The following is a 27,782-nucleotide window of genomic DNA, read 5'->3' on the forward strand; positions in this document are numbered from 1 at the left end:
TGCTCTCTCCTCTGCATTTAACAATGGGATACCCGTTGCACTCTTAATGTTACCACCGTTGCTTTTAATGTCACCAAAGGTTGTTTTGACTCTCCTGTATGCTGAGTCTGTCCTTCCGACAATCATATCATTTTCGATGTCTTCACATTTTTCCTGCAGCCATTTCTTCTTAGCTTCCCTGCACTTCCTATTTATTTCATTCCTCAGCGACTTGTACTTCTGTATTCCTGATTTTCCCGGAACATGTTTGTACTTCCTCCTTTCATCAATCAACTGAAGTATTTCTTCTGTTACCCATGGTTTCTTCGCAGCTACCTTCTTTGTACCTATGTTTTCCTTCCCAACTTCTGTGATGGCCCTTTTTAGAGATGTCCATTCCTCTTCAACTGTACTGCCTACTGCGCTATTCCTTATTGCTGCATCTATAGCGTTAGAGAACTTCAAACGTATCTCGTCATTCCTTAGTACTTCCGTATCCCACTTCTTTGCGTATTGATTCTTCCTGACTAATGTCTTGAACTTCAGCCTACTCTTCATCACTACTATATTGTGATCTGAGTCTATATCTGCTCCTAGGTACGCCTTACAATCCAGTATCTGATTTCGGAATATCTGTCAGACAATGATGTAATCTAATTGAAATCTTCCCATATCTCCCGGCTTTTTCCAAGTATACCTCCTCCTCTTGTGATTCTTGAACAGGGTATTCGCTATTATTAGCTGAAACTTGTTACAGAACTCAATTAGTCTTTCTCCTCTTTTATTCTTTGTCCCAAGCCCATATTCTCCTGTAACCTTTTCTTCTACTCCTTCCCCTACAACTGCATTCCAGTCACCCATGACTATTAGATTTTCGTCCCCCTTTACATACTGCATTACCCTTGCAATATCCTCATACACTTTCTCTATCTGTTCATCTTCAGCTTGCGACGTCAGCATGTATACCTGAACTATCGTTGTTGGTGTTGGTCTGCTGTCGATTCTGATTAGAACAACCTGGTCACTGAACTGTTCACAGTAACACACCCTCTGCCCTACCTTCCTATTCATAACGAATCCTACACCTGTTATACCATTTTCTGCTGCTGTTGATATTACCCGATAGTCATCTGACCAGAAATCCTTGTCTTCCTTCCACTTCACTTCACTGACCCCTACTATATCTAGATTGAGCCTTTGCATTTCCCTTTTCAGATTTTCTACTTTCCCTACCATGTTCGAGCTTCTGGCATTCCATGCCCTGACTCGTAGAACGTTATCCTTTCGTCGATTATTCAATCTTTTTCTCATGGTAACCTCCCCCTTGGCAGTCCCCTCCCGGAGATCCGAATGGGGGACTATTCCGGAATCTTTTGCCAATGGAGAGACCATCATGACACTTCTTCAATTACAGGCTTGTGGCCGCTAAACGTTTGGAAGAGCACAAGATAAATTGTAGAAGAGGAGAAACGGAATGATCAGCTGTTGCGGGGCATGCTCTCCAACCAGGGAACCACAATATTCGTTTCGAGGCGACGCGAGTACAGACTGTTTATACAAAGTTTGAAGTTTCCTGTAGGTGCTCTGTATGTGGCTACTATTATAAAGGACCTATTATGAAATTCTATCTCTGTTGCACATGCTTCTAAGTGCTGCTCTAAGCAAACTTTATTAATCTCAATATTCTTAAATTTGAAACTGTTTTTAACAAATGTGGCAACTCCTCCTTTCCCCATATTTTGTCTACAGAAGTAAGAGGCTAACTTAAATTCTGTAAGGTTTAACATATCTGTACCAGTGGTCACATGATGTTCAGAGAGGCAGATTATATCAACTGGGTTCGATGACTCTAATTCATCAATTCACATAAGTAGTTCATTAACTTTACTTCTAAGCCCTCGAATATTTTGATGCACTAAAGATAGTTGGCATTTCACATTTACCGAGATGAAATCGGTTGGAAATAAATTTTCTGCTGATTGCTGTAAATTTTTAACCAACAGCTGTGTTTGTTGATCGAATGTGCCAGGATTATGCTTTTTTTTATTTCTTTCTCAAACTGAAGGTTCGTTTCAATCTTTACTTCTCTCCGAACTTGACTTCGTTCTGTCCTACCAATCCTAAAAAAGGTGCTGCTCCAACGCCTATGACTACTTGTATATTACCACTCATGGCAGACCCCGCACCCGACCCAAGTAGCCGTTTCAACCCCAAATTAACTCTCCCAACAGAAGAGTTTAAATGAGGTCGGTCATGGCATCTAAGAATAGACACAAACTCAACACTGCTATGTCACAGTGCTGATGCAATCTTTGCCAGGTCACACTCTATATTGTGCCCAGGGTATCTGTGAATATATTGCCTGGCCCACCCACAATAACCACGGTGTCTTCCTTGGTAAAATCTTTACAGAGTGAACCTAAATCCTCTGTCACCTGACCCAGACCAGCACTAGGTTTAAAAAAAATTTGTGACCTGGTATTCTGATCCTAACTGGTCCTACACCTCCTACACCTCTGGCATGTGAACTACCTAACAACAAAACTTTCTTTCTCTTTGCTGCCTTCCCTACTTTCTTATTCAATTTTCTAGTGAAAGTTTGTTGTGCCCTCTCTACACCTACCTCTGTCTGAGGCTCATCAATTTTTAACAGAAGCAACAGGTCAAACTTATTCTTCACATTCACCACAAAGCTGTCTGACAAAGTTCTAGGTCTGTTCCTCCTGTTACCTGTTGCCACTTCCCACCTATCTTTACCCTTCTCCTTCCTTAACCTGTTCAGATTTTCCCTAGCCTGCTCTAACTGTGCCTGAAACGCAGCAATTTTCCCCTCCTGTTCCGCTATTTTCCTATCTCTACTGCATACAGAACCACTGATGAGTCTGATCCACTTCCCCATTTCCCATGTCACTACAATCACCCCAAAGGAAAAAACTACTGCAGCCATCACACCAAACCCCAGAGCTAACAATTCTATGGCACGTCAGGCACTTTTCACTCATGGTGAAAATCTTACTTTAGTGAGAATAAGTCAAATTAAATTGAAAGTTCCTGGCAGGTTCAAAACTGTGTGCCGGACTGAGACTCGAACTTGGTACCTTTGCCTTCCATGGGAAAGTGCTCTACCAACTGAGCTACCCAAGCACAACTCATGCCCCTTCCTCACAGCTTCACTTCTGCCAGTACCTCGTCTCCTACCTTCCAAACTTTACTTTAAATTACTGAAAAACAAGAAACTACATTTACAAAATACTAGGTCTAGTCTCAATTGTATGTAAACAAACTTACTTCAGTGACAGTAAGTTAGTTTACCAAAAAAAAGGAAAAACACGTTTACAAAAATTAGGCCTAGTCGCAACTGTATGTAAACAAAGCTACTACCGTATGTGCAAAGTATCCAGATACCGGAACTTAAAATTTACGCTGTGTTTCACAAAATAAGAGTTAAACAACAAAGGGATATGCTTTTCTTAACTTGCTGGAATGGAACAGAGCAATTAAATGAGATTCTATAAGTTTTACTGCGCTAAAATGTATGCAAGAATACAGTCGTAACCCTACTTTATATTCCTTTCACATTTTCTGGAATAATAAGCAAAGAGAAGTGATACCTTTAATTGTAAGCTTGCAAAACACACTAACACATGTATTAAACTAGTTTCCTGAACTAAACTGAGTTTTATTACAGTCTAAATCACTTATCTGTACAGCAGCACAAAACTCACGTGTCTCGCCTGGTGCAGGGCTACCAACTCACTATATTGGAATCCCAACAAGGAAGAACAGCAAGTAGCATGGGCACACCACCAAGTTAATTTGCCACACACCATGATTGAGGTTCTGACTCAACACAGTGACCTCATGGATAAGGGAGCATAACATCATTCTGTTGACCATGTACACTGAAGTAATAACGCAGAAGTTGTACATGAGAGTGGCTTTTTCCACACAGTAGCCAAACTAAATAAGCCTGAAGGGAAGAACTGGAAAGTGATATTGTGGTACAGAGCACTGACAGATTCGGAAAACTAGGGCACAATCATTAACTTTTGCTGCACGATAATGTCGTTGGTGTAGATCGACCAGCACAAATGCTCTGCCTCCCAAAGCTCATTTCTCAGTTTGCAGCTAACCAATCCCAAGGTGGACTTCATCCACAGTCTGCCTAGATGAGTTCAGTCTATGATGCAGCCATTGGCCTGGACTGAAGGACTCAGCTGCCGTGAGCTTCTGCCATCTTCTTCACCTCCACTGATGAGAAGACTCGGGTGCCTCCTATCACCAGGTCCCATAGGCCTAGCTGATGGTACAGTACCACGAGCCAAGGGGAGTACAAATAGGTGTGCCCCCCCCCCCCCCGACCTGCATCTATGATCAGACAATGGCATCACCTGCCTCTCTTTCGTCGAGGAAACACAACTTTTTGCGACTGAGACAACTTCATACACTGCTGTTGGATGCCTTTCCTGGGGTGTCACGTATGATCTCTGTGAATGTGCCCTGGTAACCTGTTAGCCCTGCTGCTGGTAGCTGGGGTCACACAGGCAATGTCAGCAATGCATCCGATCATCAACCTCCTGTGACATAGCTGCCAGCTGCATGTACAGCCCCATCGCTGTTTGGGTCAAGGCTGCTAGGTGTGCAGGTGTCAGCACATTCTGGCCTCGTGTAAGCTTCACCTGATCACCTGGCTTCTCGTCACCTTAAAGAAGACGACTATGTATTCTATTAACAATGTCCTACTAGTGCCTTGGGCATCCAACAGATCCTTGTGCCTGCATTCCACCCAATGTTATCCTGGCCCTGTATAAATTTTTGGTAGTCATTACTTTTAATGGTGTAGTGGGGCATGTCCCATCATAAAATATTGCTAATTGGGATCCGCAACAAATAGGACTAACAGGGGATACTGAATGTATTTTTCTGTTAAAGATGCTTAATCTTGCCTTTTTTTAACTGTAGGTAAATTGGAGCACATTTTTCATTCCCTGCCTGTTTTCCTAAATTTCATATCTGTTTTTCTATTTGAGGGGTTTAATCTTGCATTTTGTAACTTTAAGTGAATATTCAGGCAGTCTGTAGTGCAGTAGTTGCTCGTTTGTTTGTTTTGAAGACAAGTGACCATTCCTTTCAGCCTAGTAAGTCCCTCAGTCAGGCACCAGATGTCACATGTTACACATTTCCAGAATGGCAAGTTTCCTGTGTTTTTCTAATAGTATATTTCTCAAAATTTTTGTACTTTTTCTATTTAAGAGGTTTAATCCTCCATTTTTTTAACTGTACATATAAGTTCAAAAAGTTTGGAGCACAGTTTTCATTTCTTCTTAACAGCCAGCTGCACCGCTCATTAAAGCATAAGAGTCCATTGGTGACAAGTCAAGAGGGTTGCAAGTGGCATATCTAGGTATCTGTCTGCTTTTACAGTTTACTTATTCAATTAGTTATACTAGGATGGGGAGGGTGTGTGCACGCTACATGCTGATGCAAGAACAGCTGGCCCCAGTTCGCAAGTAGCTGAATGCACTTTTGGCTACAATTTTCCATCTCCACCTTGGGGTGTTATGGTGATGTAATATTTCACTCATTGTGTGGGGTCATCAGGTGTTGCTTGTCTTACCGATTGGCTCACCAACTAAGGTACACCATGTGGTGGACTGCTGCCATAGCAGGATAACATGTTTCTGTTGCATGATGCAGAAGGCCATTGTGGAGACTGCCCCTCTGGCCTTGACTATTCACCCTGCATGTGGTCATTCTTTCAACAAGGTCCGATCAGGCAAAGGTGGGCAGGGTTTTGCTAATTATTGGGAGCTCCATTGTTAGGCTCATTGTGGAGCCCCTTAGGGAGACAGCTTTTAAACCTGGAAAGGAAGCTAGTGTGTACTCGATATGTCTGACAAGGTGCCTCACCTGAGATGTGGAGGAGACTTTGCCTGTGGCTATCGAGCATGTGGGGTGCAGCCGTGTGCTAGTCGTGGCTCACTTCAGCAACAATGACACCTGTCGCATTTGTTTGGGATCATCATCTATTTGTGCAGGTGGCAGGTGAAAGTGGTGAAGACCGCTGGTTTTGTGTTTGTGGCTCAAGCAGATCTCACAATTTGGAGCATTGTTCCCAGAGTTGATAAAGCTCCTTTGCTTCGGAACCGAGTGGAGTGTCTCAACAAAAGCTTCATTGGCTCTGTGACAGTCGTGACAGCAGATTTCTGCCCTGCATTATCAAGTGAGGAATTGTAGGACTCCCCTTGATAGGTCAGAGTACTTTTGTAGTGCACATGGGGATTTTTTAGGCTAGGAAATTGTTTGAGGTACTCTGATGAACACTCACCAGGTAGAAATTAGACCACGTTCAGAGTAAATAGTCTTTGACTATCAAAGTCTTATCAGGAGATTATTGAAGTATTCACAGCAGTTTCCAAATTTACTGCCCTCTGGAAAGTTTTGGGATCAGATTGTTCTTGGATTTAAGTGTCAGGAAGTCATTTCTGAAAGTATTTGTATGGAGTGTAGCCATGTATGGAGGTGAAACATGGACAATAACTAATTTGGACAAGAAGAGAATCGAAGCTTTCAAAATGTGGTGCTACAGAAGAATGCTGAAGATTAGATGGGTAGGTCATATAACTAAGGAGGAGGCATTGAATAGGATTAGGGAGAAGAGAAGTTCGTGGCACAACTTGACTAGAAGAAGGGATCGGTTGGTAGGACATGTTCTGAGGCATCAAGGGATCACCAATTTAGTATTGGAGGGCAGCATGGATGGTAAAAATCGTAGAGGGAGACCAAGAGATGAATACACTAAGCAGATTCAGAATGATGTAGGTTGCAGTAGTTACTGGGAGATGAAGAAGCTTGCACAGGATAGAGTAGCATGGAGAGCTGCATCAAACCAGTCTCAGGACTGAAGACCACAACAACAGTAACAATTGTTCTTGGGTCTGAGAGATGGCTGAAACCTGAAGTAGAAAGCACTGAGATATTTAGAAAGTCATAGAATATGTGTCAGAAAGACACATTATATGCCATAGGAGGGGAGTGCTCATTGCAGTTGATAAAAATATTGTTTCTATTGAGGTCAAAATTGAGTGTGACAGTAAAGTTATATGGTTACATGTAATAGGTCTATGTAAAATTGTGTCAGTTGCTGGATATTTTTACTGGCCACCCAATTCCACTATGACAGTTTTAGAGTCATTCAAAGAATGTATGTGGTTAGCAGTGTGGAAATAACACTGTTCGACATGGGTTTATTTCTGATATTAAAGTATGTGCTTCTAGACCATTTTACCGTGGGAAATTCAAATATGTAAACAAAATATCGTTGTCAGGGATACTTTTTATGTAATATGTATATATATGTATTTTCACAATTTATGGCAAACACAGAGACGTTATAGAGAAATACGGATATGTTGCCGCATCCAGTAGTGATAGAACGTGATAATTCCTTGTGCAACAGCAGGTGGGAAGAATCAGACATCATTAGGCTATCCCCCGCCACACCTATGTCATTAAGACCACCTGAAACATCTCATTAACTCAAACGGCGACAGCCGGTCGCTGCCTCGGCAGTAAAACTTCACGCCTCCTAGGGGCAGGTGCATCGAGTTCACAACAGAGGTGTTGGCCGCAATTTGTGTCAGTCTTAACGAGTGGGTGTTTTGGCTGACAAGTAACTGTCTGTCATATTTCTGGGTACGGTTGAAATTTTTAGTTCCTGTGTGTAAACTGATTGAGCCTGGTGCTAAAGGTAAATCGACTGCTTGTTTTTACACATCAGCGTTCCTGTAGTTCCCTACTATTAATTTAATACAGGTGTATTACCAAAGTATTTTTAAATTTGCAGAAATGCCACGTTGTCGTGGATGTCGATATAAGCCGGACAACTTCTGCTACATCTGTGCGAAGTTCACTTTTGCCAGAAATAGGAAGAAAATTTCTTCAGTCATAAAGAAAGCATACAAACATTACTTTGGAGTAGAGGTAGGAGACCAAGATAAAGAATGGGCATCACATTTCTGTTGTGCTACATGTTACTGCAAACTAATTCGGTGGTGGAAAGGTAAAGAGAATGTTTGCTGTTCCCATGGTGTGGAGGGAGCCTAAGGACCATGTTACTGATTGTTATTTCTGTCTAACAAACATTCTGGGTTTTACAAACAAAAAGTCAAAGAGGCACATTGTTTACCCAGATCTGCCTTCACCGAGAATACCAGTGCAGCATTCCGACAGCCTTCCAGTACCTTCAAGAGCTCGAGGTCAAATTCCGAGTGACAGTGGAATAAGTAGTACTGAAGAAATCACAGATGATGATTCTCTATATCACTGCACAAGTGAGTCATCGCCACATTTGTTAACACAGGCAGATTTAAATGATTTAGTGCGTGATCTAGGACTTCTTGGTTCAAGATTACAAGAGTATAATCTACTGCACCAAAGTACTAAAATCAGTGTGTTCAGGCACAGAGAACATGCCTTTATTTCTTATTTTTCAACTGACGAAACACTGACATTTTGCAATGACGTTGCTGGCCTGATGAAAGTGCTGAACTTCAGTTATATTTCACAGGAATGGAGACTTTTCATAGATGCATCGAAAACAAGTCTGAAGGGTGTTTTGATCCATAACGGAAATAAAATACCCTCTGTTCCAGTAGCTTACGCTAGTTTGACAAAAGAGAATTACGAATTCGTACAAAGGATGCTAAATTCATTAAAATACAATGAACACAAATGGAAAATATGTGCAGATTTCAAGGTAATTGCTATGACACTGGGAATGCAACAAGGGTACACAAAGTATGCCTGTTTTCTTTGCGAGTGGGATAGTCGAGACCGAAATTCTCACTACGTGAAAAAGAAATGGCCTAGGCGAAGATGGAAAGTTGGCGAAAAGAATGTACAACGTGAAAGTCTGGTAGCTCTTGAATATATACTACTTCCACCGCTTCATATCAAACTTGGCCTGATGAAACAATTCGTGAAGGCCATGGATCCAACAGGCTGTGGGTTTGCATATCTAGCTACCAAATTCCCCCGTCTTTCAGCTGCAAAAATAAAGGAAGGTGTATTTGTAGGCCCACAAATCAGGGAGCTGCAGAAAGATGCAAATTTTGAAGCATGGTTAACTGATAAAGAAAAAACCGCATGGAACTGTTTCAAAATGGTGTCGGAAAACTTCCTCGGAAGAAGAAGAGCTACTAACCACAAAACAATGGTGAAGGATATGATCAAAGCATATCAGGATTTGGGGTGCAATATGTCTTTGAGGGTACATATGATGGACTCTCATCTGGACTGCTTCACAGAGAGTTGTAGTGACGTACCGGATGAACATGGGGAAAGATTCCATAAAGACATTTCTACCACAGAACGGTGCTATGAAGGGAAGTGGGTACCTTCTATGTTAGCAGATTATCGCTGGAATATCATTCGAGAGAAGAAAGATTCACAATACAAGAGAAAAAAGTGATGTGCATTACAAGGCAGTGGCTCATTGTTTGTCAATTTTCTGTAATTTCTCATGTCAAATAAATGCTTCAAAGTGTATACACAAAGGTTACTGTGTTATATGTTAGATCCCACCCTCCATTAATGTGATGAACTTATAACATCATAAAGATGTGCATTTGTTTGTTGAATTTCACCTCACCGTTGCTGCATTATATCAGAAACTGAAAAGAGATATAAAATTGCGATTACTCATAAACTATCCCTGACAGAAAAAAACCAAAAACAGTTTTCAATTCAGCGCTCAAAATACAACTGGGATCACAATACTTTTTATCAGAAATAGAAAAAAAGGTTTTTTTGTAGAACAGTGATAATCAGATCATGCTATTCTAGTTGCAGGGAACTTCATTCTACCAAACACAGACTGAGACATCTGTGGGATAATTATATGGGCTACAGACAGACAGTCTTCCTAAGTAATTTTGAACCATTTTCTGAAAACTGTCAAGAGCAGCTAGTTTGACAGCCCACATGCACTGAGAATATCTTAGACCATGTAGCCAGAAACAGGCCTGGTCTTATCTGCAGTGTCAGTATAGAGACAGGGATTAGTGAACATGATGTCATTATGGTGGCTATGGTTACTAAAAGTTAATAAATCACTCAAAAGGGATAGAAGAGTGTTTCTGCTAGAAAGAGCAGATAAGCAGTTGTTAGCATCTCACTTAGACAATGACCTGACATCATTAGGTCCTGGTGTGATGGGTGTAGAGGAATTACTGGCAAAATTTATATGGACTGTAAATCATGCTTTGGAGAAATACGCACCCAGTAAGTGGATTGATGACAGAAAAGACCCACCATAGTTTAACAGCCAAATTCAGAAAATACTGAGTAAGCAAAGGCTGTTACTCTTGTTGTTCAAAAGAGAAAATGCAGATGACAACAGCTAAAGGTTGGTAGAGAGTTGTACATCTGTAATAATATCTATGTGCAGACCGTACAACTACCACCATCATACCTTTGCAAAAGATCTCGCTAAGAACCCAAGAAAATTGCTAAGTGGGTCTAGGGCTTCTATCCAGACACTAGTTATGGCAGTAGAAGATAGCAAAAGGAAATCCAAAGTTTTAAATTTAACATTTAATAAATCGTTCTTGCAGGAGAATCGTACAAACATACCATCATTTGACTGTCGCATAGACTCCCAGAAGGACAACATAGTAATAGATATCTGTCGCACAGGGATACAACTGAAAGCATTGAAAGCAAATAAGTTGCCAGGTCTGGATGGTATCCCCTAAGTTGCCAGGTCTGGATGGTATCCCAATTCACTTTAGAAAGAGTACTCTACAGTATTGGCCCCTTACTTACACCCAAACCTCCAGATGTCAGGCACTCAGATTGGTTCCAAATGTTGTATGTTGATAGAATATGAACCAAAACATTGATTTAGTTTTTTCTGTGTATTGTGGTCCAGCAGAATATTCATAAATGGTAATTGAAAGTAACACCAGAACTACAGAGCACAGGAAAGGCATATCTGTGAATAAATGTGTTGAAGATATTGCGTGGGTGAGGACGTCACACTAAGGTCCTGCAAACAAATCCCACTGATGACTTCCTTTTTATAAGGTAGAACATTTTCCTGTCATTTAAAAGATTTTTCAGAGTTTGTAGCAATATTCTTTTGGCAGTCTTATTTTGCTACATTAGTTGAAAGTAGCAAACCTATAGAGTATATTTATATAGACATAGTGTTCTGTCACACATGTCTGACAGAACACCACACCTTTCTATACAGATGTACTCTATAGGTTTACTAGTTTCAACCAATGAAGCTAAAGCATAGTGCCAAAAGAACATTGCTACAAACTCTGAAAAGTTCTATTACATGCAGGAAAATGTTCTCCCACATAACAGTTTCAAACATGTTTTTGTTGTGGTCTTCAGTCCTGAGACTGGTTTGATGCAGCTCTCCATGCTAATCTATCCTGTGCAAGCTCCTTCATCTACCAGTACCTACTGCAACCTACATCCTTCTGAATCTGCTTAGTGTATTCATCTCTTGGTCTCCCTCTACGATTTTTACCCTCCATGCTGCCCTCCAATGCTAAATTTGTGATCCCTTGATGCCTCAGGACATGTCCTACCAACTGATCCCTTCTTCTAGTCAAGTTGTGCCACGAACTTCTCTTCTCCCCAATCCTATTCAATACCTTCTCATTAGTTACGTGATCTACCCACCTATTCTTCAACATTCTTCTGTAGCACCACGTTTCGAAAGCTTCTATTCTCTTCTTGTCCAAACTATTTATTGTCCATGTTTCACTTCCATACATGGCTACACTCCATACAAATACATTCAGAAACGACTTCCTGACACTTAAATCTATACTCGATGCTAACAAATTTCTCTTCTTCAGAAACGCTTTCCTTGCCATTCCCAGTCTACCTTTTATATCTTCTCTACTTCGACCATCATCAGTTATTTTGCTCCCCAAATAGCAAAACTCCTTTACTACTTTAAGTGTCTCATTTCCTAATCTAATTCCCTCAGCATCACCCGACTTAATTCGACTACATTCCATTATCCTTTGTTTTACTTTTGTTGATGTATATCCTCCTTTCAAGACACTGTCCATTCCGTTCAACTGCTCTTTCAAGTCCTTTGCTGTCTCTGACAGAATTAGTTTCAAACATAAACAGTTAAAAAAAAATTGTTATCATGGGGATTTGATCGCAGAACCTTTATTGTGATAACCTCACGCTCTACCAACTCACCCATGTGAGATCTTCAATGCATCTATTCAAAGATACACTTTTCCTGTGGTCTCTAGTTCTGGTGTTACTTTTAATTACTGTTTATGCATATTCTACTGGACAGCATCACACAGCATCAACTAAATTTGCATTTTGGTTGATACTCTATTGAAATACAAAGTTTGGTACCAGTCTGAGTGTCTGACATCTGGAGGTTTGGGTGTTAGCTTGCACTTATTGCAAGTCTCTCGTCCAGTGCAAAGTCCCAAGTGACTGGAAAAAACCACAGTTGAGTCCTGTACATAAGAAAGATAAAAAAATTGGACACAAAAAACTACACACCATTATCCTTAACATTGATTTTCTGCAGAATTCTTGAATGTATTCTTAGTTCAAATATAATAAATTTCCTTGACACAGAAAAACTTCTGTCCACAAATCACACAGTTTTAGAAACCATTGCTCATTTGAAACTCAGCTTACCCTTTTGTCACATGATATATGGATGAAGGGCAACAGGCAGATTCCATATTTCTAGAATTCCAAGAAGTATTTGGTTCTATGCCGATTGCAGGCTTTTAATGAAGGTACGAGCATATGGAATAAGTTCACAGATACGTGAGTAGCTCAAAGACTTCTTAAGTAATAGAACCCAGTATGTTGTCCTTGAGGCAAGTGTTCACCAGAGACAACAGTATTGTCAGGAGTGTCCCAGGGAAATGTGATAGGACCGTTATTATTTTCTATATATATAATTGTTCTGGCAGACAGAGTGGGCAGCTATCGGCTGTGGTATATGGGAAGGTGTCAAAGATGAGTGACTATAAGGTGATAAAAGATGACATATAAAACTTCTAGTTGATGTGATGATGGTAGCTAGCTCAAAATGTACAAAAATGTAGGTTAATGTGAGAGAGAAGGCAAAACATACTCGTAATGTTTGGATACAGCAGTAGTAGTGTCCTACTTGAAACAGTCACATTGCTTAAATATCTTAGCATAATGTTGTAGAGCCACAAGTATGTAGGGATTGTAATTGAGATGGTGAAGGATCAACTTCTGGTTATTGAGAGAATTTTGGGAGGGTGTGGTTCATCTGTAAAGGAGACAGCATGTTAGATGCTAGTGCAAACTATTATTGAATACTGCTTTAATAACTGGGATTCACATTAGGTCAGGTTAAAGGAAGACATTGAAGCAATTCAGAGGCACACCAGTAAATTTGCTACTGGTAGGTTGTAACAACACACAAGTTGAGGGAAGGCAATGTCCTTTTTAAGGAACACTACTGAGAAAATTTGGGGAACCAGCATCTGAAGGTGACTGGGACTACAAGGATAAGATACAAGTCATTAGGGAATGTGTGGAGGAATATAGATAGTCATTTTCCCCTTGCTCTATTTCCAAGTGTAACAGGAAAGAAAATGACTAGTAATGGTACCTCTCCACCACACCCCATGTGGTAGCTTTCGAGGTATTTGTGTAGGTGTAGATGTGCATATACAGAGAAGAGAAGTCTGAATGGTCAGAGGTTTTTTTGGCTCTGTGAGCAAGTGTGACAGAGGTGCAAAAGAAACTGAACTGCCAGATGCTTGATGATATATGGTACACAAAGTGTGGTGTCACCGCCAGACACCACACTTGCTAGGTGGTAGCCTTTAAATCGGCCGCGGTCCGTTAGTATATGTTGGACCCGCGTGTCGCCACTATCAGAGATTGCAGACCGAGGGCCGCCACACGGCAGGTCTAGAGAGACTTCCTAGCACTCGCCACAGTTGTACAACTGACTTTGCTAGCGATGGTTCACTGACAAAATACGTTCTCATTTGCCGAGACGATAGTCAGCATAGCCTTCAGCTACGTCATTTGCTACGACCTAGCAAGGCGCCATTATCAGTTGCCATTGATATTGTAAATACTGTACAGACAAGAGCTACGTTCAACATTAATGGATTAAAGTTAAGTATTCCACCATCTACGTCCGTTTTTCTAAGTTCTAATTTCCTTGTCCTGTTCCAGACCTCACACCAGACTGCGTGAGCTACAACGCGTGCCTTTCGGCTTCCTCTAAATTTAGTGGGTTGGTCTCCTGCCAATCCACAACACAAAGTATACCAAGAAAGCCTACTTACAAAGTTTCAAGCACAAGCATTAAGTGGCAGATAAATGATTATGCTACAGCACCTTACATCTCACTCCTGTATAGATAGCAAGGATGGAAGTAGAATAATTAATGCTTGCACAGAGGCATTTAAAAACTCTTCCCTCACTCAATAAGTGAGTAGAACAGAAGAAACCCTAATAAATGGTACAATGGGAAGTACCCTCTGCCAAGCACTTCACAGGGGTGTGCAAACTATGGATTTAGATGTGGAAGGGATTGTCAACATTTGTTGCCAGAGTACCATTTATTCTTAAAGCTCACTGCTCTTCGTCATCTCTACTTTCACCAAATTCCTCTGTAACTGCAGTCCATTTGTCTTTATGTTGTTGCCTGATGTTACTATTCTTTTCTCATAATGCATTTGTTTCAATGTCTAGAGTGCTCTCTTTGATACTCTCCAGTACTTCTTGTAATGAGGTACCGTGTCAGTTCAGCCCCTCCTTCCTCTCCCCCCACACACACCACACATCTTTATTCTTTGAACAAACCATAGTTTTTTATAGACTTTGGTCTAATGTGATTAATGTTTTGGGGAAAATGGTAGTCAAGTAAGGGAAGAACATTTAATAATTGTGTTTTTTCCTCACAGTCATAAACTTGTTTCCAATTAAGCATTTTCATAAAATGCTGCCAAGCTTGTTTGTGTGTTTTGTCTTAAAATCCAGACCATTTGAGAAGAACAGGCTTCATTTGTAAGTTAATAAGATCTCTATATATTTAACTCCTTCTTTGAGAAAGTGCACAGTTATTAGGATTCTTTCCACGTTGTTTGTTGTTGGTCACACTGTTCACCACAACAACTAATTGTTAGTGTCTCTCTTTCCATATGATGTGATTCATGCCCTTATGACATCCATGATTACAAACATGGTATATTACTTAATTTTATGATCATTTGTTCCAGTGTCAAAGTTTATATAATTAAACAGTGTGTTGATGTTGCAAGCAACTGTTATTTAAGAATATGTATTGACATTATTGCCTTGTATTTAGATATATGATGTGATGTGTTGTACTGGATAGCTATAATTAAATTTCCACTATTTGAACCTGTGCAGATGGAAAACTATTTACTGTATGGGTACTTAGCTTTATAGGAATGATGTTCGGACCATGTGGTACAGGATTTCCATTGTTAGTAGTGTTAGTGTTAGGGCTTGCATTAGGCACAGGTACTGGTACAGCACTGTAACGTCGAAACAAAAGCACCAGTTTGCATTGCAGTTGCTGACAATCAATTTGGGTCTGGATAAGATGAGCAGGGCTTTACTCATAAGGTTGTTTTATCAAAACAACAGAAATAATTCTGTTGTTCTTCACAGATATTGATGAATTAAAGGAATATGAAGAGGTCCTCTTTCCACACTGGGATTGAAGAACATTAGTCAGAAATTCAAATTAACTTGCGATTTAGCAGTACGTGAGCTGTCTCGCAGTAACTTTATATGGTCCACCATTCAAAAGTGGTATGAACAATTGTGAAATGGTATCCATACAAACTTACAGGCTGTTTTGGATGCAGATGCTCATCACAATGAGCAACATTTGTAACCTAGAATGTAAACACAGCACACAAATAACAAATGTTACCTTCACTTGCTGAAATTAAAATGTGTTTCTTTCAGTGGTTTATTCTTCTGTTTTCTGCACATCGTTACAAATGTTTCCACAAAGTTGCATTATCCTGTAATCACTTGATTTCCATAGGATCCCTCTCAAGTAGCAAAAGTTCAACTTAACCACTGCCTGACAAAGAGAGTTAAGCACCCAGAGGATATGGTCGGATGTCAGTGTAACTTTGAACACATATACAACATTGGCAGGTCTGTAAATTATTTGAGCTGCAATTCTCTGTGACAAGTAAAACAGTAGTATTAGTGTTCCTCATGCTTACATTTGTTACCAGCCCTGGTAGGGCATATAAGGAATGTGAACAGCACTGGATATTGAACGATCACCGTAAAGGACACAGAGAAGCCATGTACTCATTAGAGGCAGGGTTATCAGCACCCTACAGAGTTCAAAAGAGGTCTTATTTCAGATCTCCATTTGGTCAGCTGATCAAATTGGGCAATATCCAATCTGTTGGCTGTGACAGTGGTCTGATGTTGGAATGTGTGGGAACATTAGGGTAGGCATATTTGTCATTAAGGTCCTGGTCAACCGTGTCTGACCTACACACTAGAGGAATGCATATCGTGCACCACGCATGTCGTAAGCCCTTCATATTGGCACCTGCCATCTGAGAACGAGTAATGAAGTCCGTGCAACATTCTGTGTCATTCTGCACCACCGGTTTGAGACTAGTGGCAGTCTAATGAGGGAATTACTGTGCTGTGTATAGGCTGCCATTAACATCCCGACATGAAGAGCTGCATTTGGATGGAGCCATGACCGGGAAGCATGTTCAGTGATCGATCATGGTTCTGCTCTACCCTAGGGACCATCGGCACATACAGTGGTGGCCATGCAGTGGGCCTCATTCTTCCAATGATGTGGATGAGCACACCAGTGTAAATCTTGGCGTCAAGATGTTGGGAGCTATTGGGTATGACTTCAGGTCACAGCTGGTTGTGATGTAGGGAACTCTGATGGCGCAGTGGTGTGTCGTGTATCCTCACGTGTTGCTCTCATGTGACAGTTTCGTGGTGCCATTTTTCAGTGGAACAGTGCCCATCCACACACAGTACATGTCTCTGCAACCTAGTTGCCTGATGTCGAGGTACTCCCACGACAAGCTATATCCCTGAATAAGACCGCACTAGAATATATGTGGGACCAGCTCAGATGTCAGTTCTGAACCAGTACCAGTGTCCAGGATATCAAGGACCAGTTATAACAGTTGTGTGTCAGCTGGCCACATTTTGTAAATTCAAACTGATTTTGTAATCAGTAAAATAACATCACTTACCGTCACAAATCATGAAGTTTCAATTTGTTTCCTCCTTCCCATCTGGATGCTTCAGGTGTCTTTTTTTCCCATCTCTCTCTCTCCAGGCTGCTTATGTGCAGATTGTGTTCCTCGGTCTCTTTGTAAATTTAGTAAGTGATCCAAGAATAGTTGTTGTCTCCTTCAGCATACTATATAAACACAATTGCCAAGAAGGCATTTAATAATAAGAAGAGGTCTCTATGTGAGCGCATGGACAGGGACCTGAGGAAGAGATGGGTGAAATGCTTTATATGGAACATCGCATTATATGGACGTGAGATATGGACACTGAGGAAAGAGGGAGGAGAAAGAAAAGAAGCATTTGAGATGTGGTTTTGGAAGAGGTTGGAACGGATGAAGTGGGTAGACAAAGTGACAATTGAGGAGGTGCTGAAAAGAATGGGTATAGAGAGAGAAATTCTAAAGGTAATAAGGAAGAGGAAACAAAGGTGGCTTGGACGTCGCTTGAGAAGTGATTGTTTACTGACGGATGTTCTGGAGGGAACAGTAAATGGCAGAAGAAGAAGACAAAGAAGATACCAGATGGTGTATAGTATAAGGATAGGAAACAGTTACGAGAAAATGAAAAGGACAGAAAATGACAAGAGCGTATGGAGAGCTACATGTGGAGATCTGCCCTAGGGCAGAAGACTGATGATGATGATGATTATGATTATGATGATATGAACACATTGATAATTGGAACTGCATTTTGATTTTACACTTTCCAGAGTCTTAACTATTTTATATGACTACTTTTCTTGAGTAATCACTCTGAATCATATTTCCTTAAGTTTACATCTTTTACCTGTTAGTATCGTCCCTATTTATACTTTTTTTACACCTCCTAGAGCAAAAAAATTATTTTAGGATTTTGAGGTTGAACACCGGACAGGCATTGCATTAATATTCAAGTTATGTAGGTTAATACTGCATTTTCTGACTCTAGTAAAAGTCTTAATAAGACTTAATAAGATTTTCACTACAGTCACAAAGGACAGTATTTTAGAATAGAATAGAATAGAATAGTTATAATTGAGGGAAACATTCCACGTAGGAAAAATATATAGAAAAACAAAGATGATGTGACTTACCAAATGAAAGTGCTGGCAGGTCGACAGACACACAAACAAACACAAACATACACACAAAATTCGAGCTTTCGCAACAAACTGTTGCCTCATCAGGAAAGAGGGAAGGAGAGGGAAAGACGAAAGGATGTGGGTTTTAAGGGAGAGGGTAAGGAGTCATTCCAATCCCGGGAGCGGAAAGACTTACCTTACGGGGAAAAAAGGACGGGTATACACTCGCGCACACACACACATATCCATCCACACATATACAGACACAAGCAGACATATTTAAAGACAAAGAGTTTGGGCAGAGATGTCAGTCGAGGCAGAAGTGCAGAGGCAAAGATGTTGTTGAATGACAGTGAGGTATGAGTGGCGGCAACTTGAAATTATTGGAGATTGAGGCCTGATGGATAACGGGAAGAGAGGATATATTGAAGAGCAAGTTCCCATCTCCGGAGTTCGGATAGGTTGGTGTTAGTGGGAAGTATCCAGATAACCCGGACGGTGTAACACTGTGCCAAGATGTACTGGCTGTGCACCAAGGCATGTTTAGCCACAGGGTGATCCTCATTACCAACAAACACTGTCTGCCTGTGTCCATTCATGCGAATGGACAGTTTGTTGCTGGTCATTCCCACATAGAATGCGTCACAGTGTAGGCAGGTCAGTTGGTAGATCACGTGGGTGCTTTCACACGTGGCTCTGCCTTTGATCGTGTACACCTTCCGGGTTACAGGACTGGAGTAGGTGGTGGTGGGAGGGTGCATGGGACAGGTTTTACACCGGGGGCGGTTACAAGGGTAGGAGCCAGAGGGTAGGGAAGGTGGTTTGGGGATTTCATAGGGATGAACTAAGAGGTTACGAAGGTTAGGTCCTCTGTGACGGAGGACTGAACTGTTCCAGGCAGGGTTCAATTTGGATAGTGTCTTGGGGAGTTGGATCATTAGGGGTAGGATTAGGATCATTTTTCTTCGTGGCAAAGTGATACTTCCAGCAGAGAGTACGAGTGTAGGACAGTAAATCTTTTCCATCTTTACCAGTAGTCTCACTTTGTTTTCACCTTCCCCTTTTTACCGTAATACAATTTTATCCCGCCTATATATACTCAATAACACGTAACCCACTTCCAAACCATAACCAAAAAAATTTTAATTTTCCGCTTTCAACACTACCACTGCTATAAAATCCACCGTTTCTAGTTCAATAACAGCTGCTTTCAAGTATTAAACAACCATTTCGGCTAGTTCTAATAACTTTCACTTTATTTCCACTTCCGTTTTTCGCACATCACTGATCATTTTTAGCCGCTCCCCACAGGTTTTAACGTCATTATTTCTTCGTCAGACAATTGTTAGCCCCATTTTCGTAATCTTTCACCACAACACCACTCCTTTTAATACATTTACACGTTTTTTCGAAATTTTCCCGAATTTCTCCGTCCTTTAACGTGTTTTAGCGGCAACACAACCACCTAACCTTCATGCACATCGCTGTCTACCAATTGTCAGACAATTGTTAGCCCCATTTTCGTAATCTTTCACCACAACACCACTCCTTTTAATACATTTACACGTTTTTTCGAAATTTTCCCGAATTTCTCCGTCCTTTAACGTGTTTTAGCGGCAACACAACCACCTAACCTTCATGCACATCGCTGTCTACCAACCCAAGTTCACCACAGGATCAACTTAACCAACAATTTTTCGCCTTTTTTCATACCAGATCTCCAGTTACTTTCTAGTTCACCCTTATCTCTCCCCATATATTTTTATCTTTCATTTCAACCTCATGTTACACTTTCCACCTTCTAATACCATGTCACCCTCACAACACCCCCACAACGACCCCATTCAGTTTTATTTACATTCCCTCCGCAAACATGCCTTCACCCTAGCCAGATTATGCTCGCATATTTTATTTTCTCAGGCTTGTCTGACATTTGGCATAACCCCCAAAGGCCTCACACTTAAAGTTCCCATCTCTGGCTGCAACCCTTCTTTCCATCAGTCCCTATACCAGTTCCAAACTGAACAATCCATTGCCCTCACCCACCTAATCCTTCACCTACACATCAACTCAGCCAATGAACACACCCGTCAACTCCTATCCTTAATAAAAGTCCTCAATCTTTCCTCTCCCACATCCACACCAGCTATTCAGAGCATCCTCCTACAGGCCAACCGCAAATTAGAACAGCGTGCCACCCTTCACCTCAAAAAACTATCCAATCTCCTGGTTTTCCACCTCCGGAAAGGCAACTCACTCACCCTTCACAACCTTTCCAGCAAACACCAACCACCTCTCATTGCACACAAACCCAGTCTCTCCCATCTCCTCAGTCTCCCACTTCCAGCTCCATTCCCTCCAAAACCTCAAAATTCCAATCAACACAATCTGGCACCACAACACCCTAATTCAGTAATTAACCTTTCCTCCAAACCTCTCTCCCAATCCGAAACCTCTGTCCTATCCAAAGGCCTCACCTTCAGCCCCATTCCCAGATTCAACCAAACAGCCCTCGTCAAAGATTTACTGTCCTACACTCGTACTCTCTGCTGGAAGTATCACTTTGCCACGAAGAAAAATGATCCTACTCCTACCCCTAATGATCCAACTCCCCAAGACACTATCCAAATTGAACCCTGCCTGGAACAGTTCCGTCCTCCGTCACAGCGGGACCCACCTCCTCTTCCTCAAAATCACACTCTCCAAACCTTCCAGGAATTTCTGACTTCCAGCCTTGCCTCTCAATCCTTCTTAAAAAACCTTAATCCTACTCCCAACATCACCAGTGCTGAAGCCCAGGCTATCCGTGATCTGAAGGCTGACCGGTCCATCGTCATTCTTCCGGTGGACAAGGGTTCCACGACCGTGATACTTGATCATCAGGAGTATGTGGCTGAGGGACTGCGTCAGCTTTCAGACAACACCACATACAAAGTTTGCCAAGGTAATCCCATTCCTGTTGTCCAGGCAGAGCTTCAAGAATCCTCAGAACCTTAGGTCCCCTACAAAACCTTTCACCTGACTCCATCAACCTCCTGACCCCACCAACACCCCGCACCCCTACCTTCTACCTTCTTCCTAAAATTCACAAACCCAATCATCCTGGCCGCCCCATTGTAGCTGGTTACCAAGCCCCCACAGAACGTATCTCTGCCTACGTAGATCAACACCTTCAACCCATTACGTGCAGTCTCCCATCCTTCATCAAAGACACCAACCACTTTCTCGAACGCCTGGAATCCTTACCCAATCTGTTACCCCCAGAACCCATCCTTGTAACCATTGATGCCACTTCCTTATACACAAATATCCCGCACGTCCAGGGCCTCGCTGCGATGGAGCACTTCCTTTCACGCTGATCACCTGCCACCCTACCTAAAACCTCTTTCCTCATTACCTTAGCCAGCTTCATCCTGACCCACAACTTCTTCACTTTTGAAGGCCAGACATACCAACAATTAAAGGGAACAGCCATGGGTACCAGGATGGCCCCTTCGTACGCCAACCTATTCATGGGTCGCTTAGAGGAAGCCTTCTTGGTTACCCAGGCCTGCCAACCCAAAGTTTGGTACAGATTTATTGATGAGATCTTCATGATCTGGACTCACAGTGAAGAAGAACTCCAGAATTTCCTCTCCAACCTCAACTCCTTTGGTTCCATCAGATTCACCTGGTCCCACTCCAAATCCCATGCCACTTTCCTTCATGTTGACCTCTACCTGTCCAATGGCCACCTTCACACGTCTGTCCACATCAAACCCACCAACAAGCAATAGTACCTCCATTACGACAGCTGCCACCCATTCCACATCAAACGGTCCCTTCCCTACAGCCTAGGTCTTCGTGGCAAACGAATCTGCTCCAGTCCAGAATTCCTGAAGCATTACACCAACAACCTGACAACAGCTTTCGCATCCCGAAACTGCCCTCCCAACCTGTTACAGAAGCAAATCACCAGAGCCACTTCCTCATCCTCTCAAACCCAGAACCTCCCACAGAAGAACCACAAAAGTGCCCCACTTGTGACAGGATACTTTCCGGGACTGGATCAGATTCTGAATGTGGCTCTCCAGCAGGGATACGACTTCCTCAAATCCTGCCCTGAAATGAGATCCATCCTTCATGAAATCCTCCCCACTCCACCAAGAGTGTCTTTCCGCCATCCACCTAACCTTCGTAACCTCTTAGTTCATCCCTATGAAATCCCCAAACCACCTTCCCTACCCTCTGGCTCCTACCCTTGTAACCGCCCCCGGTGTAAAACCTGTCCCATGCACCCTCCCACCACCACCTACTCCAGTCCTGTAACCCGGAAGGTGTACACGATCAAAGGCAGAGCCTCGTGTGAAAGCACCCACGTGATCTACCAACTGACCTGCCTACACTGTGACACATTCTATGTGGGAATGACCAGCAACAAACTGTCCATTCGCATGAATGGACACAGGCAGACAGTGTTTGTTGGTAATGAGGATCACCCTGTGGCTAAACATGCCTTGGTGCACAGCCAGTACATCTTGGCACAGTGTTACACCGTCCGGGTTATCTGGATACTTCCCACTAACACCAACCTATCCGAACTCCGGAGATGGGAACTTGCTCTTCAATATATCCTCTCTTCCCGTTATCCACCAGGCCTCAATCTCCGATGATTTCAAGTTGCCGCCACTCATACCTCACTGTCATTCAACAACATCTTTGCCTCTGCACTTCTGCCTCGACTGACATCTCTGCCCAAACTCTTTGTCTTTAAATATGTCTGCTTGTGTCTGTATATGTGTGGATGGATATGTGTGTGTGTGCGCGAGTGTATACCCGTCCTTTTTTCCCCGTAAGGTAAGTCTTTCCGCTCCCAGGATTGGAATGACTCCTTACCCTCTCCCTTAAAACCCACATCCTTTCGTCTTTCCCTCTCCTTCCCTCTTTGCTGATGAGGCAACAGTTTGTTGCGAAAGCTTGAATTTTGTGTGTATGTTTGTGTTTGTTTGTGTGTCTGTCGACCTGCCAGCACTTTCATTTGGTAAGTCACATCATCTTTGTTTTTAGATATATAGAATAGAATAGAATATTTTTATTAGCCTTTCAGTATTTTTCATACAATTGGCTTCGTCAAAGTTTACAGAGGGTTTTAGTTTCAATACGATATCAAATATTTACAGAAAGGGGAGAAAAGGAACTAAAGACCTTTTCTTCAGCATTATGTAAAACAATGTTTTATACAATAATTAAATACACACGTAAGAAAAGAATCACAGTAAATAACTAGCTTATATAATATCAAAACATTTTCTTCATAACTTAGATAAAACATTTATTTTGATGATTAGTTTCTAAGAATTCTTCAGTTGTATAGAATTCGTTGCTTTTTAGCCAGGTTTGCAATGTATTCTTATATTTATTTAGTGGTACTGTACGAGCTGAGCATGGTAACTTATTGAAAAATTTTATGCTTAAATACTTATATGTAGTTGTTAATAAAAAAGAAAAAGAGAAGAAAAGAAAAGAAAAGGTTGAAAATGTGGGACGAAATGGTGAATAAAAAGGGGGTTTTAAAATCGTTAATGACCGTGAAAAAGGGAAAGAATGAAATGCAAATCGGGCTTCGTACTACAGAAAAGTTATTGGACTTCGTGATTCAGAAAAGCTGTTGTTGGGGTGGTCCTTTTGGTGTTTCTGAGCAAAAGTCAAACCAATTTCCACTAAAAAAATTATTTGAAAAAGAACAGAGAATAACAAAATGTGATTAACAGGGGGAAATGGCGGAGATAAGAGTTCATACTTTACCATGTTAACATGTCTTCTTCTGTGCAGCGTCCAGGTCTTCAAAAATCTCCTACTTCATTTCTGCGTGAAAAGTAGTAGCTGCTCTGAAATCTTGCAATCATCCAGGAATCACTAATTTATACAAATCAAAATCGTCTTGATATTAAATGCAATGTATTTTATGTTGCTACTTCCATCCTCTGAATTTCATACAAATTTCCACAATACATCTGCACATCAATAAGTTGTTTTCGTCTTAATCAGACCAAGACTAGGTAATAAGTAAGTTAAACTGCCGCTCTCGAGAGACAAAAGACGGATAGAAAACAAATAGAGTTATAATTTTAGTACCTTCATTTTCTTATATATTTTCTCTGCCGTCGAGCACTTGTACAGCTGCGACGGTATAATTTATATCTGAGGGAACGAGTGTAGTGCGGCGAAATTCAAAGTCCCGCTACATATAGTTATTATGGACTACAGCAAGTCCTATATGACTTGTGTAACCACAACTGCAGAAAAAAAAGAGGCCATAAAACAGAGAAGAAAACATGTCCATCAATATCAAAATTTATTTTCAATACATATAACTGTTTTGTACTTTCAATTTAATCTAATAATCTTGCTAATATATATTGCCCATTTTACAGGTCTACTTTGTTTGTAATAGACCTGGGGAAGAATGGATAGAATTACCCAATGTTACACCCCAACAAATTACTGCTGCTCGTCAAATTAGAAGATATTTCACAGGAAATCTGGATACAGAGGTAAGATGCGGTAGTTTTGGTGGGCATTATTAATGCGAAAATTATTTGAGAGTCTGAAATCATAAAATTAAATATTGTAAAAGAGTTCACAAACAGACAGTCTTCAGACCGGTTTTGCCCACCATAAATTTCTTCATCTCAGAGTAGCACTTGAAATCTACATCTTCAATTATTTGCTGGATGCTTTCCAATTCCTGTCTTCCTCTATAGTTTTAATGCTTTACAGCTCCCTCTAGTACCATGGAGCACATAATTTTCAACATTCATCTGTGGCACTACATCTCAAATGCTTTGATTCTCTTCCTTTCTGTGTTTTCCCACAGCCCATGTTTCATTACCATACACTGATTTTCCAGATGTATCTTCTCAGAAATTTCTTCCTCAAATTAAGACATGTGTTCAATACTAGTAAACTTCTCTTGGCCAGAACTACCCTTTTTTCCAGTGCTAGTCTACTTATGATGTCCTCCTTGCTCCATCCATCATTCGTTATTTTGCTGCCTAGATACTACAGTTCCTTAACTTCATCTACTTTGTGACCATAAATCCTGATGTCAAGTTCCTCACTGTTCTCTTTCCTGCTACTTCTCAATACTTTTGTCTTTCGTCAATTTATTCTCAATGCACATTCTGTACTTATTAGACTATTGATTCCATTCATCAGATCATTGATGTCATTTCACCTTGAATTTTTATCTCACTCTTGAACACTTCTTTTATTTCCATCATTGCTTCTTCAATGTATAGATGAAACAATAGGGGTAAAAGACTACATCCCTGTCTTACTCTTATTATTTCCTCTTGGCTCTTGTACGTGTTGTATATTACCTGTCTCAGCCTATAGCTTACCACTATTTTCCTCAGAATTTCTAACATTTTGCACCATTTGACATTGTTGAATGCTTTTTTCAGGTCAACAAAGTCTTGTTTCCATTATCATTCACAACATCAAGACTGCCTCTCCAGAGTTGCCCCAAGTTCTGTAATATCAGGGAGTTTCTAACATGTCAGGGAAATGTCAGGGAAATTTGAAAAAATGCTGGAAAAATCATTTCTGTCTCAGTACATCAAATAGTTTGTTTACTGAGATGTCATGCATCATTTCTAGCTGGGTGCAACTGACTACATGTGTCACTTCCCTATTCCCTCATTCTTACTGCTTCTCCCCATTATACTGTTCCCCTCAGCTTGCACTCAGTGCTGCCACCACTTCTTGCCACTAGCCTAGCAGCTGCTGACAAGAGACTGGGAGACATGAGGAGTGGTTTGTTTGGATCTGATTCTAAGAGACTGCTGATGCAGCACCCGAAGATGGCGGTCATGTATGCATGAGTTGTGTCTGAGTGATTGTGTGAATGTGTGAGTGTGCTCTCGTTTTCTGACAAAGGCTTAGGCCAAAAATTTAATTGTGAGAGTGTGGTTGTCTTTTCTATGTGTCTGTCTGCATCTCACCAATCATCTTTATGGTGAGTTGGTACAAATCTTCATTATCATTGATTCTCAGAGTATTTGAACAAGTTATCTGTTGCACAGATTGATCACCACAGTGTCATTTCAGCAACATGCTGTGTGTGACTTGTGAACAGCTGGTCACATGCGTGGACTTTCATGATGTGCCGAAACTGCAGGCCATTTCTGTGGATATCTCTAATAGATCGGGCCTGCCGATTTGAAGCCCGTCAATTCCCACTAACGTGCAGGCCCTGCCCATCAGATCTAGTCTCACCGATGTGCCTGCAGACCAGGTCTGCTTGTGTGTGGCATAATTTGCAGGATTCGTGTGGTTTATCCATGGAAGAAGAAAATTGTGGCAGTCACTGGAAGTTTATATGCTATCTACTCATGTATTTCTTAAAAGAAAAACCATACAATACCTGTAAAATAATAGACATAACACAGTGGGTAATAACTGACTCCAGCGAAATGTGTCTTTTTGTCACCAAATGTGTTTCGTTTTATTGAAATAACATCAGTTGTCTTACTGCAACACATATACCATTTGGCTTGCTTTCTTCATCTAAAAACAGTTCTTTACAAATGATGTTGACGTTAGTACTTAAGACTTTTGCTGACACGTTTAGAAATACAGAAGTCTTTACATTTTTTTGTCAACTTAAGTCTTTCTTACCCTTGAGATCTCAAAATTTGTCAGGGAAAAATGCTAAAACTTGTCTGGAAATCAGGGAAATATCAGGGACTTTCACTTTGGGAAACTTGTGACAGCCCTGCTCTCTGGTGCCTTTACCTTTCCTAAAGCCAAACTGATCATCATCTAACAAATCCTGAATTTTCTTTTCCATTCTTCTGTGTATTGTTCTCGACAGAAACTTGGATGGGTGAGCTGTTAAGCTGATTTTCACACTTGTCAGCTCTTGCAGTCTTCAGAAATGTGTGGATGATATTTTTCTGAGAATGTAATGGTGTATTGCCAAGCTCATACATTCTACACAACAACATGAATAATCATTCTGTTGCCACTTCCCCCAATGGTTTTACAAATTTTGATGGGATATCATCTATCCCTTCTGCCTTATTTGATCTTAAGTCTTCCAAAGCTGTTATAAATTCTGATTCTGATACTGGATCCCCTGTCTCTTCTGTATCTGTTTCTGTTTCTTCTTCTATCCCATCAGATGTCTTTCCCCTCAATGTACTCATTCCACCTATCCTCTCGCTCTGCATTTCACAGTTGAACTTTCATAGCACTCTTAACGTTACCACTCTTGCTTTTAATTTCAATGAAGGTTATTTTGACTTTCCTATATGGTGAGTTAATCCTTCCAACAATCATTTCTTTTTTGATTTCTTCACATTTTTCATGCACCTGTTTCACCTTAGTTTCCCTGCACTTTGTTTTATTCCTAAGTTACTTGTGT

General features: G+C 41.1%; 1 protein-coding gene across 1 annotated transcript in view; it reads left to right on the top strand.

Annotated features, from left to right (window-relative positions):
- LOC124796223 (radial spoke head protein 4 homolog A) overlaps positions 1-27,782 on the top strand; it is a 335,434-nt gene that overhangs the window by 152,596 nt on the left and 155,056 nt on the right. Inside the window, exon 6 of the mRNA XM_047260315.1 lies at positions 24,787-24,906. Within this exon, the coding sequence (XP_047116271.1) occupies positions 24,787-24,906 (120 nt within the window). The remainder of the gene's footprint in view (positions 1-24,786; positions 24,907-27,782) is intronic.

Source organism: Schistocerca piceifrons, chromosome 4, assembly GCF_021461385.2.
Source record: "Schistocerca piceifrons isolate TAMUIC-IGC-003096 chromosome 4, iqSchPice1.1, whole genome shotgun sequence".
In the NCBI taxonomy this organism is placed as follows: domain Eukaryota; kingdom Metazoa; phylum Arthropoda; class Insecta; order Orthoptera; family Acrididae; genus Schistocerca; species Schistocerca piceifrons.